Source organism: Gymnoscopelus braueri (assembly GCF_963280865.1).
Source record: "Gymnoscopelus braueri genome assembly, chromosome: 17".
Lineage (NCBI taxonomy): Eukaryota > Metazoa > Chordata > Actinopteri > Myctophiformes > Myctophidae > Gymnoscopelus > Gymnoscopelus braueri.
The window spans coordinates 8,465,828-8,483,236 of record NC_137617.1 but is presented as its reverse complement, the minus strand read 5'-3'; the positions used below and the strand labels follow the sequence as shown (position 1 = coordinate 8,483,236).

At 40.7% G+C, this 17,409-nt stretch overlaps 1 protein-coding gene across 1 annotated transcript; it reads left to right on the top strand.

Annotated features, from left to right (window-relative positions):
* Window positions 1–3,652: 3,652 nt before the first annotated feature.
* Window positions 3,653–9,622, top strand: LOC308104921 (aggrecan core protein-like; the record flags this gene model as incomplete). The annotated part of the gene is made up of 7 exons (XM_080455562.1): window positions 3,653–3,713; window positions 4,503–4,697; window positions 5,441–5,539; window positions 7,193–7,426; window positions 7,536–7,669; window positions 7,905–8,008; window positions 9,478–9,622. 7 exons carry the CDS (start codon window positions 3,653–3,655, stop codon window positions 9,620–9,622), a joined length of 972 nt encoding a protein of 323 aa, XP_080311688.1.
* Window positions 9,623–17,409: the final 7,787 nt, after the last annotated feature.

Below are 17,409 nucleotides of genomic sequence, written 5' to 3'. Positions count from 1 at the left end.
TATAAGCAACAGATCACTTCTCCTCCATTTCATTATCAGATGTTGTACACATATCTTTTAGTTAGTTTCATACTTCAGCATGATCAATACTGTTGATTAAATTACATTATTCAAATAATTACAATTGTCATCATGTCCAGCATTGGATCTGCCACTCTGCTTCATTACAGTCAAGTTCCTCTTTCTTGGCCCCCCTGTGGTTTTGTAATAGCCCAGTACATCTCCCATATGAGTGTGTCTCTGTATCCCAGCATTCCTGCCTCACATCCAGTCTATGTGAGTGTGTGTGTGCCTGTGTGTATAAAAATGAAATAAACCAAAATAATATAATCAAATTCTTGATTATTTCTTCAGGATCAATAAAGTAATATTAAGGAATGACTGACTCATAGTCCCAAAGTATAAAAATTATAAAAATTAAATCAACTTATAAATCAACAATAATTCACAATAATAACCCTTTTGTCAAAATCATAGTACATGAATGAAAAAAAAATGAGTTCAGATAATTAATATCACACTTTAGCATAATTTATAATTGGTTCTACGGTATAACACAACCAAATTACAGATTATATTCAGATTATATTCTCATCTATTTCTTCATCCTGTTTGCCACTGAGTGACCAGTCCTGTCGACCTCTCCTGTGTCATACGAGGCCCTATCATGACCCAATGCACGTCGTCCAGTAACTTTCGCGTCCGGTAACCAGTAACTTTAGGTGTGTATGTATTGCAGTAACATCCTGTCCCCAAGATGTGTCATTTTAGCAATACAAGCTTTACACACACATTCATTCATCATTCATTATTGTAAGCTTATAAGCAAGGTTTATGAGCCCCGCTGTGCTACTCTTTCCTATTAATTCTTCTCTTCTTTGACCATCATTTAGTAGGCCTAATAGGCTCTATGCACAGCAGCTATATTATCACTTCCTTCACAGGTGTTACCAATGATACTAATGAAGGCTCTGTTCCATTTCGTGTTGCACAGTGGTTCTCAGATTTTTCTATTTCCACAACCCCAATAACTCTGAGAGTGTACACTCTCAGATTTTGTACGCTTTCAGAGTTACACACCCATAAGGGGCCATTTGGAAACCCCTTAAGGAACCATGAGGGTCCCTGGACCCAAATTTTAGACCCACTGGTGTAGCAGAGTGTCTCCAGTGAGCCAACATGCACAATATCAACACCCTGACTCTGTTTGACCAGAATGGAACAGAGCCTTCATTAGTATGATTGGTAGCACCCGTGAATGTCTTCACAATATGGCTGCTGTGCATAGAGCCTAATAGGCAGACATGGAGACCATTATCACGTGCCCTGGGCTGGGATTTGCCACAAGGGGTCCAAGGTATACCCAAGGTTAAGGCAAGCAGGGTTTAAAGCTAGCCTGGTAAACCCTCCCTCTGGAAATCTCATTTCTATTTGATTCCAGGAGTGAGTCTGGCCTGATCCGCCTTTCTGCAATATTGGCTGTGGGCTGGAGTTGGGCGGGAGTAATACCGTTGACTGACAACCCCTTCAGCCAATGATAATTTTCCCCCTTCAGCCAATCAGCAGTTCACCAGTGTAATGTGACGCAACGGGACTTTTGAGACGGCCGTGCCCAAAATGGGTTGCCTTATTCGGATACATGGGTGTCACTGCCCGCCCCTACCGGTTCTCTAAATTTTTATTTTTAAATAGGCTTTGTCATGATTAATTGACCACATATATGAAGTTAAACAACTAAATTCTATCCAAACGATATCTTATAAGTAAATTCCGTGCCTCAAAATAGAAGTTAGAGAGCTTTTTGAAGTAAAAAAATAGCGGAGAATATAGCGGACAAGAAAAAGATGGCTGCCGTTCGTGTTTTGGGCTCACTCGAACTCGCCACCTGATTGGCCAACGTAAGCTGTCAATCACAGAACAATGAGCGACGACGCTGATAGGCTCGGCCGTTTGGCGTACAGAGCCAATATTGCAGAAAGGCGGTTCATGCCAGACTCACTCCTGGAATCAAATAGAAATGAGATTTCCAGAGGGAGGGTTTACCAGGCTAGTTTAAAGCAGGGCTACTCAACTTAAGATGGCTCAGGGGCCACTCAGCAAAATACCAAAAGTCCAAGGGGCCGCAAGCTAAAAATGACGGTCCTATTTTGGATTTTTCGATTTTGTAACACAGACTACGCATTGTTATTGTTATAAGAAAATGTACATTTTTACATCATATTCTTTTCACTGTACCTGTTTATTTTGTGTGTATGTCCAGTGGCATCAGTTCAGCAAAAGCTAAGGTATGGCAAGGTTAGGGTTGCCAACTCCCAGAGATTGAAATAAGGGACACCTACCCTGGGCGTGCGGCAAAGCCGCGCGGCCGGAAAAAAATGGGGGTCAAACCCCTCCCAAAAACCCGAAATGCATAGAAAACTATGCATTATACCTGTAACAATTGATGTTTGTTTTTGAAAAAAAAAAATTGCAACCCATACATTTGAACGGAAATTTATATTTTTATCCTGTGCTTAAAAAAAAAAAAAAAAAAAAAAAAAAAAAAAACTTTTTTTTTAGTAACTAGTGTCTTTTCCCTGGTGGAGCTTCAGGAATGGCTACTTGTCAACCTGTTAGGTGTCCTACCTAACAGGTTGACAAGTAGCCATTCCTGAAGCTCCTACGTACACCCAATATCTCCCCTGCCAAATGTAATTTCCTCTTGGCTCCCATGCGGAAGACCCAGGTGCAAATTATTACATTTTGTGTGTGACTTTTGTCATGGCAGATCCCTGACCAGTGTTTGTGCCATGTTTTTTTTTTGTTCAGTTTCCCAACTTTTACCCCCAAATACCTATTTTTTCTGAAATCCCTCCCGTCTAACTGATTATTGGCAGTGCCCACCTGGCTGTAATTACCATGGGGTGGGGGTGGGGCAGTCCGAGCAAACGTGTGGATCTGCAGGTATTTAGTGTGAAGCTTGTCTCAAAACTGAATGGGTGTGTTGGTGTACTCACAAATGCAGATATAACAACACATAATTGATTATTTACAAATGATATTTTATGATAAATGCACACACAAGTTTAATTATCTTTTGTAAAAACTACAAATTTCTTTTTTACAAAAGTCACACACATTTGTAAATCATGGAAACACATTTGTAAATCATGGAATATTTGTGCATCATGGTATTGGATTCACAAATGATTTTGAGGCCAATCTCTCCCCATAAATGTGCCTAGATAGTGGGTCGACGGTGGATGTCACAAATGTAAAATCTGGACTTGGCGAGGCACACCATTGCTCCGATCAGCACCAAACTTGGCACAAACACTTTTCAGGGGACTGCAGTGCACACTTTGGACTTACCCATAAACTAGATCAATCACTGGCCTTATTTCACGCTTAAAAAAGAACTGCTCTGTTCAGTTGTCAATATGTGGTCATACTGGGGTTGGGTAATACCAGGAGGAGTCTCGCCAGCAAGTATAAAGGTTTGAAACAGGACCAGTATTGACAGTCTAAGGGCCAGACAGAACAAAATTAATACAGAATGAAGGCCTTTCTAATTGTACCGATGTTTCTGTTTTGCTGCTGTGAAATGAGTGAGGTGATCGCAGAAGAGGTCTGTCAGCTTGATCCATGCGAATTTCTGATTACGGTTGGAGCCATGGAAGCCAGACTGAAGGTTGCAGAGCGGCAGCTGGCCAGTCTACAGACGGGGACAGGGGGTAAAGTTATAAGTTACACTTATATTTTTTTATCTTGCCATTATTAGGCTATATGTTGATGTGGATATACTTGCTGAGGGCTTCTTATTATAGTAACCTAATACATATATTGTATTTTTTATCTTATTCGTTTTTATTACTGTCAATGTATGTTGCTGTGGCACAATACAGTAGAGCAGTGGTTCTCAACCTGTGAGCTGGGACCCCCTGGGGGGTCCCCAAATGATTTTAGGGGGGTTCCCAGATTATTGCTAAATGTGCAACATTGTTTTCTCGCTCAACAGTAAACAAACCAACATACAGTAGAAGTGTATACAGGGTATATGGACATTTCTAAAGTGACAATTTAATTACTTTTAAGAACTTTTTAATACCTTGTGTGAGCTTGCAGATCGGCTATTTTCAAATGGCCGAAATGTATATAGGGCTGAAATGGGTAATGTATCTTTTGTAATAATAATCAGAATCTACAAAGTAACTAGTAACAAAAGTGTTCAAGTAATTGTAGTCGAGTAAAAGTATGTAGTGGAGTAGAAGTAAAAGTACTGCAATTGGAAATACCCCAGTACAGTAAAGATACCTCAACATTGTGCTTAAGTACAGTACTTGAGTAGAGTAAAAAGTAAAGTAAGTGTGATCTTTGCCGCTCCCGCCTGGGAGCTGTCCGGGGGGGGGGGGGGAGGTCTGGGCCCCCCTTGTGGGCCACAACGGGGGCCCTTCAGGACCTCAGCGTGGGTACTACTGGTGGTAGAGAATCTCAGTTAACACAAGTGAAACGTATCGCTAAAGATCCAGAGATTCAGTCGTATCTGCTGTTCTTGCTCTCAGGGCCGCTCCGTCCCGTCGGCGATGCCTGCGTCAGCAACCCGTGTCCGAGAGGCTCCAAATGTGCCACCAACCCGGTCAACGGCAAGGCCGTCTGCACGTGTCCCTCCGGCTACACCGGCTCAGCCTGCAACGTGGACATTAACGAGTGCACTCTGGGTAAGTGGCTTACTGGATCTTCTTGGGAATCGCCCAGAGGTGGAAACATTACTCACATAATTTTTTAACTTAAGTAAAAGTATCAATACTGAAATGTAGAAATTCTCTGTTGCAAGGGTCAAAAATTTAATGAATCAAAAATTGACTTGAGTAAAAGTACAAAAGTTTGGGTATCAAAATGGACTTAAAGTACCAAAAGTGAAAGTACTCATTATGCAGAGATGTCCCATTTATAGTTTTCAAAATGTATCGATATCTTTTGGAAATAGCAGCTCTACAAGCTCACAATGAACTTGTAGACCGGCTATTTTCAAATGGCCGAAATGTATATAGGGCTGAAGTGGTTACTGTATATATTTTGTAATAATAATCAAAATCTACAAAGTAACTAGTAACGTAAAGTAAAGTTTTCATTTAATTGTAGTGGAGTAAAAATACAATATTTGCCTCTGAGATGTAGTGGAGTAGAAGTAAAAGTACTGACAATTAGAAATACTCCAGTAAAGTAAAAAAAAAAGCCTCCAAATTGTACTTAAGTACAGTACTTAAGTAAATATACTTAGTTACTTTACACCACTGGAATCGACCTGTGTCTCGTTGCTCTCGGGCGGAAACCTCTTTATCTCCCTATTCTAACCTTTTGTGTATTTTTGGTGAATTAATATTGTTTTTATTTGTATGACTTTACATTGAATAAGCTTAACATAAAACATGACGACACTGGTATTGATTGATGTTTTCAGGTGCCAATCCGTGCGAGCAAGGCGGGCACTGCCTGAACACCGAAGGGTCCTTCCAGTGTCAGTGTCTCCGGGGGTACGAGAGTCCTCGCTGTATGCCAGGTACAAACACCTGTGTGTGTGTGTGTGTGTGTGTGTGTGTATGTGTGTGTGTGTGTGTGTGCGTGTGCGTGTGCGTGTGCGTGTGCGTGTGCGTGTGCGTGCGCGCGTGGTGGGAAAAGTACTACTTTTTTTAAAGTAAAAGTATCAACACTGCAATGCAGAAATACTCTGTTACAAGTAAAAGTCGGGAATTCAAAATGTAATTGAGTGAAAGTATTGGTATAAAAATGTACTTAAAGTACCAAAATTAGAATGCAGAATAATAGAGTTTATAAAGGGTCGTAAATCCTGCTCTATGTTATTTATAACTATTTGTAGTTAAACAGCTGAAAACCCAGTGTAAAAAGGATGAGACGAAATCAAAGACAGACACAGGCCGGTTCTCAAATTAAAAGGTTGACATTGTATTAAGAGAAAGAATCCATCCACGAGGCACCGTACAGCAAAAATATCTCAATATTATATATATCAATATTGTCGACAAAAGACATAGTTTTAACTCTAACACAGAAGGTCCCATTTCAGAAGTTTTCAAATGTATGAAATGTATAAAAATCTTTTGAAAATAGCCGATACAAGCTCACAATGTGTCGCGATGCGACACATTGTGAGCTTGTAGATCGGCTATTTTCAAATGGCCGAAATGTATATAGGGCTGAAGTGGTTAATGTATGTTTTGTAATAATAATCAAAATCTACAAAGTAACTAGTAACTAAAGTTTTCAAATAATTGTAGTGGAGTAAAAGTACAATATTTGCCTCTGAGATGTAGTGGAGTAGAAGTAAAAGTACTGACAATTGGAAATACTCCAGTAAAGTAAAAAAAATACCTCAAAATTGTACTTAGTTACAGTACTTGAGTAAATGTACTTAGTTACTTTACACCACTGGTGTTTTGACTGTAATCGGTGCCAATGTTGGTGAAAACCTTTGTGTATTAAGGGTGGCGTCTATGTGTAAGGGTCCAGTGTTCCCTGCAGAGTTCAGTCCAGCTGAGAACGCCACTTTAGTCTTGGCTAGAAGATTACTTGTGAGTGTGTGTCTGTGTCATCACCACGCCTCCAGGTATTTCATTGACTGACCTCAATGTCACGGCCAATTGTCTATTGGTCTCTTTCATACAAAAGAGACAACAAAAGTTGTTTCTGATAGCATTTAGATTAATGGCTTCTTACAGCACAAGTCGTTGGCCGAGAGGTCCGATGGCCGAGTTGTTGGCTAAGTGCTATTCGAGTTGCACAACGATATACATTTTCCACATACAGTATTAGTCCATGTGACACTGAAAGTAAATGTGCCTACATAGTTGTTGCCTCAAAAACTCTATTTTGAAAATGCACGTAGTACTTCACAATGAAAGTAGAGCAAATACATTTGCAGCTACATTGAAAAAGCTGTGCTGTTCTTTCTCGCCTGGGGTGGGCGGCACCAACCAATGAAGCGACATCCAATAAAAATTGCCTGGGGCGTTACCATTGCAGTAAAGTACACTAAAGTGTGTTGGGGAAAAGATTATGCAAGGAAAACATGCAAACTACACACAGAAAGCCTCCTCTTTCTGAACCCAGGACCTTCTTGCTGTGAGGGTGCTAGCCAAAATGTTTTGTAAATAAATGTTTTATCTCCCATTTTGGAAATATTGTTTCCATACAGACCAGAAACTGATAGAAGAGCGAGAGCTGACCAGCTTACAGACCAAATTTGACGACTTACAGAACAGGTATAACAACCTGACTGATGACCGAGCCCAGTTACAGACCAGATATAACCACATAGCTCAAGAGCTTGACCAGTTGAGGACCCATTTTCACCAGTTACAGACAACATGTAACACTAACACTGCAACAACTGTAGAGCAAGAAAACCTGAAGAGGAAGCAAAAGTGTGGTCAGTGAAACATTACTGGTTTTCTTCATGTCATATCATGCTGTCATTAATTTGAGCAAATGAAAGATGAAAACAATTGCTTACATTATTATTATTTTTGTTTTGTTAGAATCAGGCGGCTTTACACCTAATGGCAATCACTGTTATTACATCTCTACTTGGAAGGCAACCTGGGAGGGGGCAAGACAAGACTGTATTGCCAGACAATCAAACCTGATAGTCGTAAACAGCAGAGAAAAACAGGTCTGTCTGTCTGTCTGTCTGTCTGTCTGTCTGTCTGTCTGTCTGTCTGTCTGTCTGTCTCACACAAATGTGTGTGTGTGTGTGTGTGTGTGTGTGTGTGTGTGTGTGTGTGTGTGTGTGTGTGTGTGTGTGTGTGTGTGTGTGTGTGTGTGTGTGTGTGTGTGTGTGTGTGTGTGTGTGTGTGTGTGTGTGTGTGTGTGTAACCTAGAAGCTAACAACAACCATTTCTGTCCAGAACTTTGTTGAAGGTGTCAACCAATACGTGTGGCTGGGTTTGAGTGACAGAGCGGTAGAAGGATCATTTAAGTGGGTGGATGGAACACACCTGTCCTACCCGACGTAAGACTGCATGTTCATTTGACCTTCATTCTTCTCTTGTTCATTTCAACAAACACATATCGTTGCAGAATCCATTTTCAAACTTTTTGTGTTTTTTCGTAAATGAATGCCCTACTTGATCATACTACAGTGTCACAGTAAAACATCAAAAGCAGCAGATCGACAATGCAGCGCAAAGCGACACGTTTTGTAGATCTGCTACTTTTGCAGTTTTTGAAGTTGAGTCCTGAAAAGTAACAGTTCTGGACATAATGAGGTTTTCACCCTACAGAGACGATAAATAATATGTACCTGTTGCTATTTTGCTGTGCAGTTAATTTCCATCATCAATATCATTTGAGGTCATGAATAAAAACTAAAATATTGATAGTGAAAACCATCCATGTTAGGTATATACAGTAGACCTGATCAGAAGTGACTGTTAGTAGAGGGCACGGTGGCTGGCGCAGTCGGCAGCGCTGTCGCCTCACAGCTAGAAGGTCCTGGGTTCGATTCCCGCCGGGGACGCTCTGGGCGCTGGGGGCGTGTCTTCTCCTCCGCGTCATCAGCGCCCATACCCTAGGTGGGGTTGGCGAAAGGGCCTACTCTGTGTGGAGTTTGCATGTTCTCCCCGTGTCTCCTAGGGTAGTTCATACCCTCACAAAAACATGTAGTAATCCTGGTCGCTATACCGCCTCCCCCATGACAGCCGGGGCGCCTGATGGAGGGGAAGGGAACTGGTTGGAATAACGTGTTCCTTCCACGCACTACGTCCAACCAGGGAAACTCCCCCCTGTCAGGTGACAAAAAAGGTCAGTTGGCTCTCATGCATTGAAGGAGGCATGAGCTCGGCCCTGGGCTCCCTAGGCTGGTGAGGGGAGTGTAGCGCCCAGGATCACTTACAAAATTGGCACCGGGTGAAAAATAAGGGTTACAAAATCGCAGGATAAAAAAAAAAAAAATGACTGTTTGTAAACAAACAATTGGTACTTCCAGTTAGAATGTCTATGGACATTTTCACAATATAAAATAAAGTGTCCAGAACTTTAGCTATCTCTGCTGTCCGGTAGAAACCAGCTAACTCCAAAATGTTCATTTTTCAGGAAATGAAAAAAAAAACGTGGAGTTAGGAGGTTTTGTTCATCATTGATAAGAACAGCTGAATGGACCTCCAAGCTCACAATGAGGTTGGAGGTCAAAAGGGGGTGGAGCCTGAAGTTAGCAAAACCAGCTAACTCCGGTGGTTTAGCAGAACGTTTGAGGATCCAATGGAGTTAGCTGGTTTTGTCAGAAGCGCTTTTTAATGCCTCTTTTTTTTTTACGAACACACAGACGTAAAGGGTGTTCAATGGCCCTGATTTATGGAAAAAAAAGCAAAATCGTCAAAATGGAGTTAGCTGGTTTCTGCCTGACAGCAACGCTATAGTAGTTTATAGTAGTAGTTTCTAGTTCTGTCTATTATAATGAATTAAATGTTGCTATTTCTCCAGGTACTGGGCCCCTGGTCAGCCTGATAAACTGCTTGGAGATGGAGACTGTGTTGTTTTTCTTAATGTGAACGGGCATCACAGAGGATGGCACGACGCAGATTGCCAAAGTCCAATCCTCTATTGGATCTGTGAAAGAGTTCTCTAGTGCATGGGTCTTCAACGGTGGGTCCCGTACCCCTAGGAAGTCCTTAGAGTTCCTACAGGGGGTTACTAAATCTAAAAGTGTGATAGGAACTTTTTTTTTTTGTTATGTATTAACCACTTGAACCCTAGCATCCCTATTCTGGGGGGACCATAGAAATCATTGCTATATAGAGTGTTTGTTCAGTAACAGGTGTCTCCAAATCTAATCCAAGTCTAATTAGTCAAATTACATTTTCTGGTCAGGATACAGATTTAATCCAATCAGGAGAGCAAACTCATATACGATAAACAAGTGAAATTTGAAGTGATGAGAAATTTAAATGAGCAGACAAAATTTTAACTAGAACACGTGCCGATAAATGATCTTTTTTGGGGTTCTCTCTCCTGATAGGATGAATTGGTAGCCTGCCTGAAAATGTATTTTATTTTTATCAAAGAGCAGGAGAACCAACACTCTATAGCAATGCTTACGATCATAATAAAGAGCTTGAACTTTTTAGCAATAACTTTGTTTTAACCAAAAGTATCACTTAGACTACCTTTAAATTACCAGCCATCTGTTCCATTATATTACCATGTATGTAGATAATTATTATTTTATTTTTTTCTCTTGTTTGATCTCCTTCCCCACTTGCCCCCCCCCCCTCTTCTTCTTCCCCTTCTTTTTGGGCGGTGTAGCCGCCCCTATAAGTGGGGTTGGGACACCCCTTCCCACTAGTTTCCTGCACTGTGATTGGCCCATTAGTAGACCCCTAGCTGTACTGTGATTGGCTGACTCTATTGGCTGACTCTATTCAGCACTGTGATTGGCTAGCGAGACACATGATGACATTAATAACCTGTTCAAGCCTATAAATAGGATTATGCACTTCCAAAAATAGCTTTTTTTGGAAGTGAGCTTCCATCACTATGATGACCACTGTGATGACCACACCGCCCACTTCACACTGGGTGTGATTTTTTTCTATGGAAATAACGATACAATGGGAACTGTGCACGAAAACGTACTTTTTTACTTGTGTAAACCTGTGATGTTAAAATAAAGCTGATTCTGATGTTTCATGCAGATCAATAAAGTATGTGTCTTATTCTTAGAACAGTACAGGAGAAGTTTTTACGCATCTACAGTATTTTTGTTGAGCATTTAATTTTCCATTTTAATTTCTTATTGATTGATTATGTGCTCAATATTTGTTTCTGTTTAGAATCAAAATGCAAAACACATGTTTTTCCTCATTTGCTTCTTTTTGTGTTTCCCGGTGTTCTTATCTCTTGAATGAAAAGCATGTTGAGCTATTCCAACATATTAGATGTTGGCTACAGCAAATCATGATCAAACACTGGCCTTTCAACGGTGGTGTAAAGTAACTAAGTACATTTACTCAAGTACTTAAGTACAATTTTGAGGTACTTTTACTTTAGTGGAGTATTTCCAATTGACTTTTACTTCTACTCCACTACATCTAAGAGGCAAATATTGTACTTTTACTCCACTACAATGATTTGAAAACTTGAGTTAGCCTACTACTTATATCAATTATTACATTATAAAACATACATTAACCACTTTAGCCCTATTTTATACCTAGGCTATTTGAAAATAGCCGATCTACAAGCTCACAACGCGTTGCATCGTGACGCTTTGTGAGCTTGTAGATCTGCTATTTTCAAACATTTTAGTACTTTTACTTTAGTTTTTTTAAGTACATTTTGATACCAATACTTTTGTACTTTTACGCATTTCTGTGATGTCTTTCTGCTGCTTCTCGGTCCTCAGAGCTCTTAAACAGCCTAGACCATGAGGACAGTGGGGCGGGAAATGTCTCTGATCAGCTTGATCATAATGCTAGAGATTACGATGAGCTATATTACCCATGTTCTGTCTATACTACAGATATATCCCAGCCCAGTTGCTGAGGTCATTGTATAATAGTCATGACGTCAGGGATTGATCATCCCTTGCTCTACATCCACAAAGCAGGGAAACTGCCATTCTTCAAGAGGTTCTGAAAGCAATATAGATCTCTTACCTGACCTGTAGGCTATGTAATGTTTTAAATCAATCTAAATGTACACCTGTGTATGAGAAACTTATTTAAATTATTCAGTTATTTGTTATTTTATTTGTTAATATGTATTAAAGTAGTTTAATAAGTTCCATTATATTACCATGTATGTAGATAACTTATTTTTTGTTATTTTTTGTTCTTCACTTGTTTGATCTCCTTCTACTTTAGATGAAGTAGTTCTAGTACTAAAGTAGTTTACTCATGGTAGAGATAACTATATTTTGAAGAGTACATTGTATTGTTCATCATACTTTTTTAAAAGGAAGATTTGTTCAATCAATTTGTTCATCAAATTATTGGCTTTAATATAGGAATGCGACAAAATAAAAAAAATATCCATGAATTCAAGTCTCCACGGGGTGACTAATCGATAGGAAAAAAGTCATTTTGGGGGTGAACTATCCTTTTAAACTGTCAGAGAATTTGCCAAGTAGCTGCTTGCCTGTAGTTTCAGTCTAAGCAAATGTTAGCTAGTTTGATATATAGTGGTATATTTTAGTTGAGTGGTATAAATAATGATCGTGCAGACACCCCTCTCCTATAAGAGAATGTATACATTCACCAGCCAAGGTCCCCATCACTCACATACATATCATAATACTGATAATAATAATTATTATTAAATATATTTAAAGTAATACATTTGTAATTCAATCTACATTCATCTTTCTTTCCATGTGGCATCATAAACACGCATGCATGCATGAATGCATACACGCATGCATGGATTATACAGTACATGCACTGCCAGACATACAGGGGTCCTTAGCTACCTGTCTCTTATAGAGACAGCTACAGCTAGCGTCTCTTTCAGAGCCATGCTGCATGAATCTTTGATGGGGCAAGACTGACACAAAATGTTATCCTACAATACTGCCCTGGCCCCTGCCAAGCCAAAGTGCAGTATAACTACGAAAAAAGAAATCACTGAAAAATGGGTTTAAAAGTGATTCAACTGCATGGTCAGCCAAATGAGATATCGGCATATAAGTGATATTACACTAATTGCACATCTGTTCTTGAGGTAATTGTTTATCCCCCAAAATCACGAAGGCTAATTTGACCTTTGGGATACACAAATAAGTCGGTGTGTCCTAAAACGTAATTACTGCACTTTGCCTTGGCAGGGCAGAATAAAGGCACCAAATCTCTGTATGTACGTATGTATGTATGTATGTATGTATGTATGTATGTATGTATGTATGTATGTATGTATGTATGTATGTATGTATGTATGTATGTATGTATGTATGTATGTATGTATGTATGTACGTATGTCAAATTCGACACACGAGTCGCAGACGACCCGAGGGAGGGCAGTGCCCGGCGTTGAGTCGGTCGGATAGGCGGTTGTCCAGAACCACCAGAAAAGGCTCTGGCCAAATGAGCCAATTGATTGCCATGGCAACCCCAGCCTTAGCTTGATTTCCCCACACCTGCCATTTGATTAATTTGTCAGTCCACTTTTCACAGTCGGTTTGCACTCCTCAGACATCCTCCACACATTCTCCACAGACGTTTAAAACTGCACAAGGACCTTCCACAACTGCCTAGTATGCCCATATACTGATAACATCAGGGACCACAAGCTCACGGCAGCCGAGATGAACAGTCGCATAGAAAATCGCTCTCTCGCGAGCTCCCGCGAGCTCTCCAGAAAAATCAAAACAAAAAGGCTAGTCTTTCTGAGGAGAACCCAACTGCGCCCCCCGTCATTTTCCTTATTCTCATCCTGTGGATTATGGATTCCTACCTCAACTCCGCATGGACTGTACACCAGAGGGATAAGGAAAGAAAAGTTGAAATTGAAAACTACAAACTCTTCAGAAATGATAGGAGCATTAATGGGAGAAATGGGGGTGGTGTATGCATGTATGTACATAATGACAATGACTGCATCCTTCGCGAAGACCTGAAGGATGCAGCCATTGAAGCTGTGTGGGTCGAGATCATTTTTAAAAATGCCAAACCTGTGCTAGTCGGTACCATATACAGACCTCCTAACCAGACTGATTTCTATGAAAGACTTGAGGAGTGTTTAGCTAAGGTGGAGTGTGCGGAGACGATACTTCTTGGTGACTTTAACACAGACATGCTCCGTAAGGAAGCGTCAGTGTATAAGTCATTCAAGGGGTTTTGTCATCGGCACTCATTCCACCAGCTGATCACCCAGCCCACAAGGCTGTGTGTTTCCACTCAAACTACCATAGATCTCATTCTAACAACGGACAAGGACAAAATCCTCAATAGTGGTGTTTCTACCTGTGGCATATCTGATCATAACATGATCTTCTGCACCAGAAAGAAACGTAAACCTAAGACCGGTTACCACAAATCAGTCACGATCAGAGACCTCAAAAACTATAAGAGTGAGGACTTAGATCACAGGCTAGAGGAACTGGACTGGTCCGACGTACTAAACAGCACACAGGTAGACGAATCTTGGCTTGGTTTCAAAACCAAATTCATTCAAATTTTGGACAGTGTGGCTCCCATGAAAACCATCAGGGTCAAAAACCGCTCGGTACCATGGATGAATTCGGACATCCTTACTGCCATGAAAGTCAGAAACAAAAAGTGTTCTGAGCTTCATAAAGGTAGGATCAAACTCGCCAAGTGTTTTAACAAAGGTCTCGAATCCCACGTAGCTAAACTTGAAAAAGAAAGAAACAAGCTAAGAAACAAGGTTAATGGCATGCTCCTATTAGCAGAAAAAAGCTTCCTCGATGACAATATTGAGGAAAATAAAAGCAAACCACGAGAGCTTTGGAAGCTATTCAACAACCTACTAGGCTGCAGCAAGAAATTGAAAACCAGGTTTACAAACATAAGCCTCAAGGTGAATGACACTCTCTTCACATCCAAACATGAAGTGAGTAAAATCCTCAACATATTCTTCACGACCATAACCTCAGATTTGGTTGAAAAACTACCCCCTCACTCTGGGTGCTATGGTGAAGAGTATGTTGACTCATTTCACGAAAAACAGGGTGTACGCAAAGATGATTTTAAACTCTCCCCTGTGAAAACAGAAGAGGTGTTTAAAAAATGGAGTGCTCTTCATCAACACAAAGCCACAGGCCTCAACAATATCCCCGCCAAATTTCTAAAAGACTCAGCCGCCTCCATTGCTCCAATCATTACCCACATAATAAACCTCTCCATCATACAGGGACGGGTCCCTAACGATTTAAAAAAAAGCAAGGGTGACCCCTCTGTACAAAAAAGGAAACAAATTAGACCCTGGCAACTACCGCCCTATTTCTATTCTTAGCTCCATCTCGAAAGTCATGGAAAAAATAGTCTATGAACAGGTCGATAAGTATCTTGCCGAAAAAAATCTAATCTACAAATTCCAATCTGGTTTCAGAACAAACCACTCCACTGATGCCTTCTCTATTTGAACGACTCTATCAAACAAGATGTCGACAAGGGCAAATATTGCGGCATGGTCATGCTGGACCTCCAGAAGGCCTTTGACACCGTCAATCACCCAATTATGATCAATAAGCTCAAAGCAATAGGTTTTGATGATACGTCAGTGAACTGGATGAGATCCTACCTGGAAGGGAGGGAGCAAGTGGTGGAAGTAAACGGCACCCAGTCCCCCCGCCTCCCTGTGACTTGTGGTGTCCCACAAGGAAGTATACTAGGACCTTTACTGTTCCTGATATATGTGAATGACATGTCATCAGCCTGCGACTGCAAACTGTTCCTGTTCGCAGATGACTCGGCCCTGCTAGTCTCGGACAGGGACAGGCTGCAGGTTGAGAAAACTCTCAGCTCCGAACTCAACAAGATCTGCATCTGGCTCTCTGACAACAAACTTTCATTACACCTGGGTAAAACTGAATCCATCCTCTTTAATTGGGTCCAGTCCTAACCTTAGCAAGGCAGAGAGTTTCACGATCAAAGTGGGTGATGATGTCATCAAAAGAAAGGATGAAATTACCTACCTGGGCTCCATCTTGGAGGCAAACCTCTCTGGTAACAAAAACGCCGAAAAAGTGATAAAAAATGTCAACCAAACAACACACTATTTGTGGAGGACTGATCGTCTAGTCAGTAAAAATACTCTGAAGATTCTTGCAGGGGCCCTCATTCAAGGTCATTATGATTATGCATGCACTTCATGGTATCACAACACCTCCAAGGCCTTAAAAACAAGGCTCCAAACATCCCAAAACAAACTTGTAAGGCTACTTCTTGGCCTCAATCACAAAACCCATATAACCCCTGCTCATTTTGCTAGGATTGGATGGCTTAGGGTTGAGGACAGAGTACAGCAACTTGCTATGGGCCTGGTCTTCAAGATACACCACAACATTGTGATCCCCCTGTATTTGTCAAAATACTTCCAAAATGTTAATGCAGTCCATGATCATAACACCAGAGGCAGCTCCACAAATCATGTTCAACCCAGATTTGGCTCAACTAAGGGAATGAACTCGTTCTCATGCTATTCATCAAAAATGTGGACTGCCCTACCAAAAGGAGTAAAGGAGTGTAAAACCGTACTCACTTTCAAAACTGCCCTAAAGATACACCTTCAGGAGGCTGCAATTCGAAAATGGCCCCTGTCTAAGTCCTAACCTACCCCCCCTACCCCCCCCTCCTTCATTTTCCTCTTTTGTATATATATATTTTTTTTTTTCTCTCTTCATACCAGTAACCTGAAAGCTGATTGTATGACATTCTGTATAGTAGTGTGTATATCTGTCTGCCTCTTATATGACATCATGATTTGTGTGCATGGGGTTCTCATCTTAAACAAGCTTAGTGCTTAATGAGAGTTCCAGTTTAGTAGACCTTGTATTGTGAATTTGTACTTCCATGTACTGTTATGTACTGTCATGTACTATTCTCATGTCTTTCTAAATAAACTACATCAATCAATCAATCAACCTCCATATGTGGGCATGAAAGGGACAAGGACAGGCAGATATAGAGTCTCCATATATGGGCATAAAAGTGATACAGCCAGACAGACAGATACAGTGATTTCCATATATGGGCATAAAAGTGATACAGGCATACAGACAGATACAGAGATCTCCATATATGGGCACAAAAGGTACACAGATGACAGACGGTTAAAACAGGTGCTATGACAACGGGTATAACGGGTATATCATAACAGGGTGGGCCATCGATTCCCTATTTTCATTGTTCCCAACTTGCATCGTTCCCAAGTAGGCCGGTGCACGATGGGCACAGGTCTAGTTAAATTAAATGTAAGAAAAAAAATCACATAATGTGATTGGCACCACTACTTTAGTGGTTTGTGAGATTAGCTGTGGAAAGACAGAGACACAAGGACGTATACGAACATTTGCGGGACATACAAACGTGAGCGTAAAAAAAAACCTCACAAAGATCTCTTATTGTTTGTGGTTAGATGACAAATCTAAGACAGAGATATATATTTATAATGAAAAATATATTCAAAAAAAAAGAAGTAATTTTTCAAATCTCTCACTGTGTGCTTTTATAATGAAGACTAGAGGTTTGGGCCGCTTTGCGGCGCTCACATCTAGGCCCGATCAGCTACGTCACAGCATGTATGTTGCACCGGTGATCCAACTGATATGGCCATATATGGAGATGCGCAGTAGATGCAGTGAAGGATGCGGCCAGAAAAAAGGAAAGCTGCTATGGCTAAGATGTTAGGATGTAGTAGGAAATGTAGTTTTTTATTAACCGTACACTATGTAAGTAC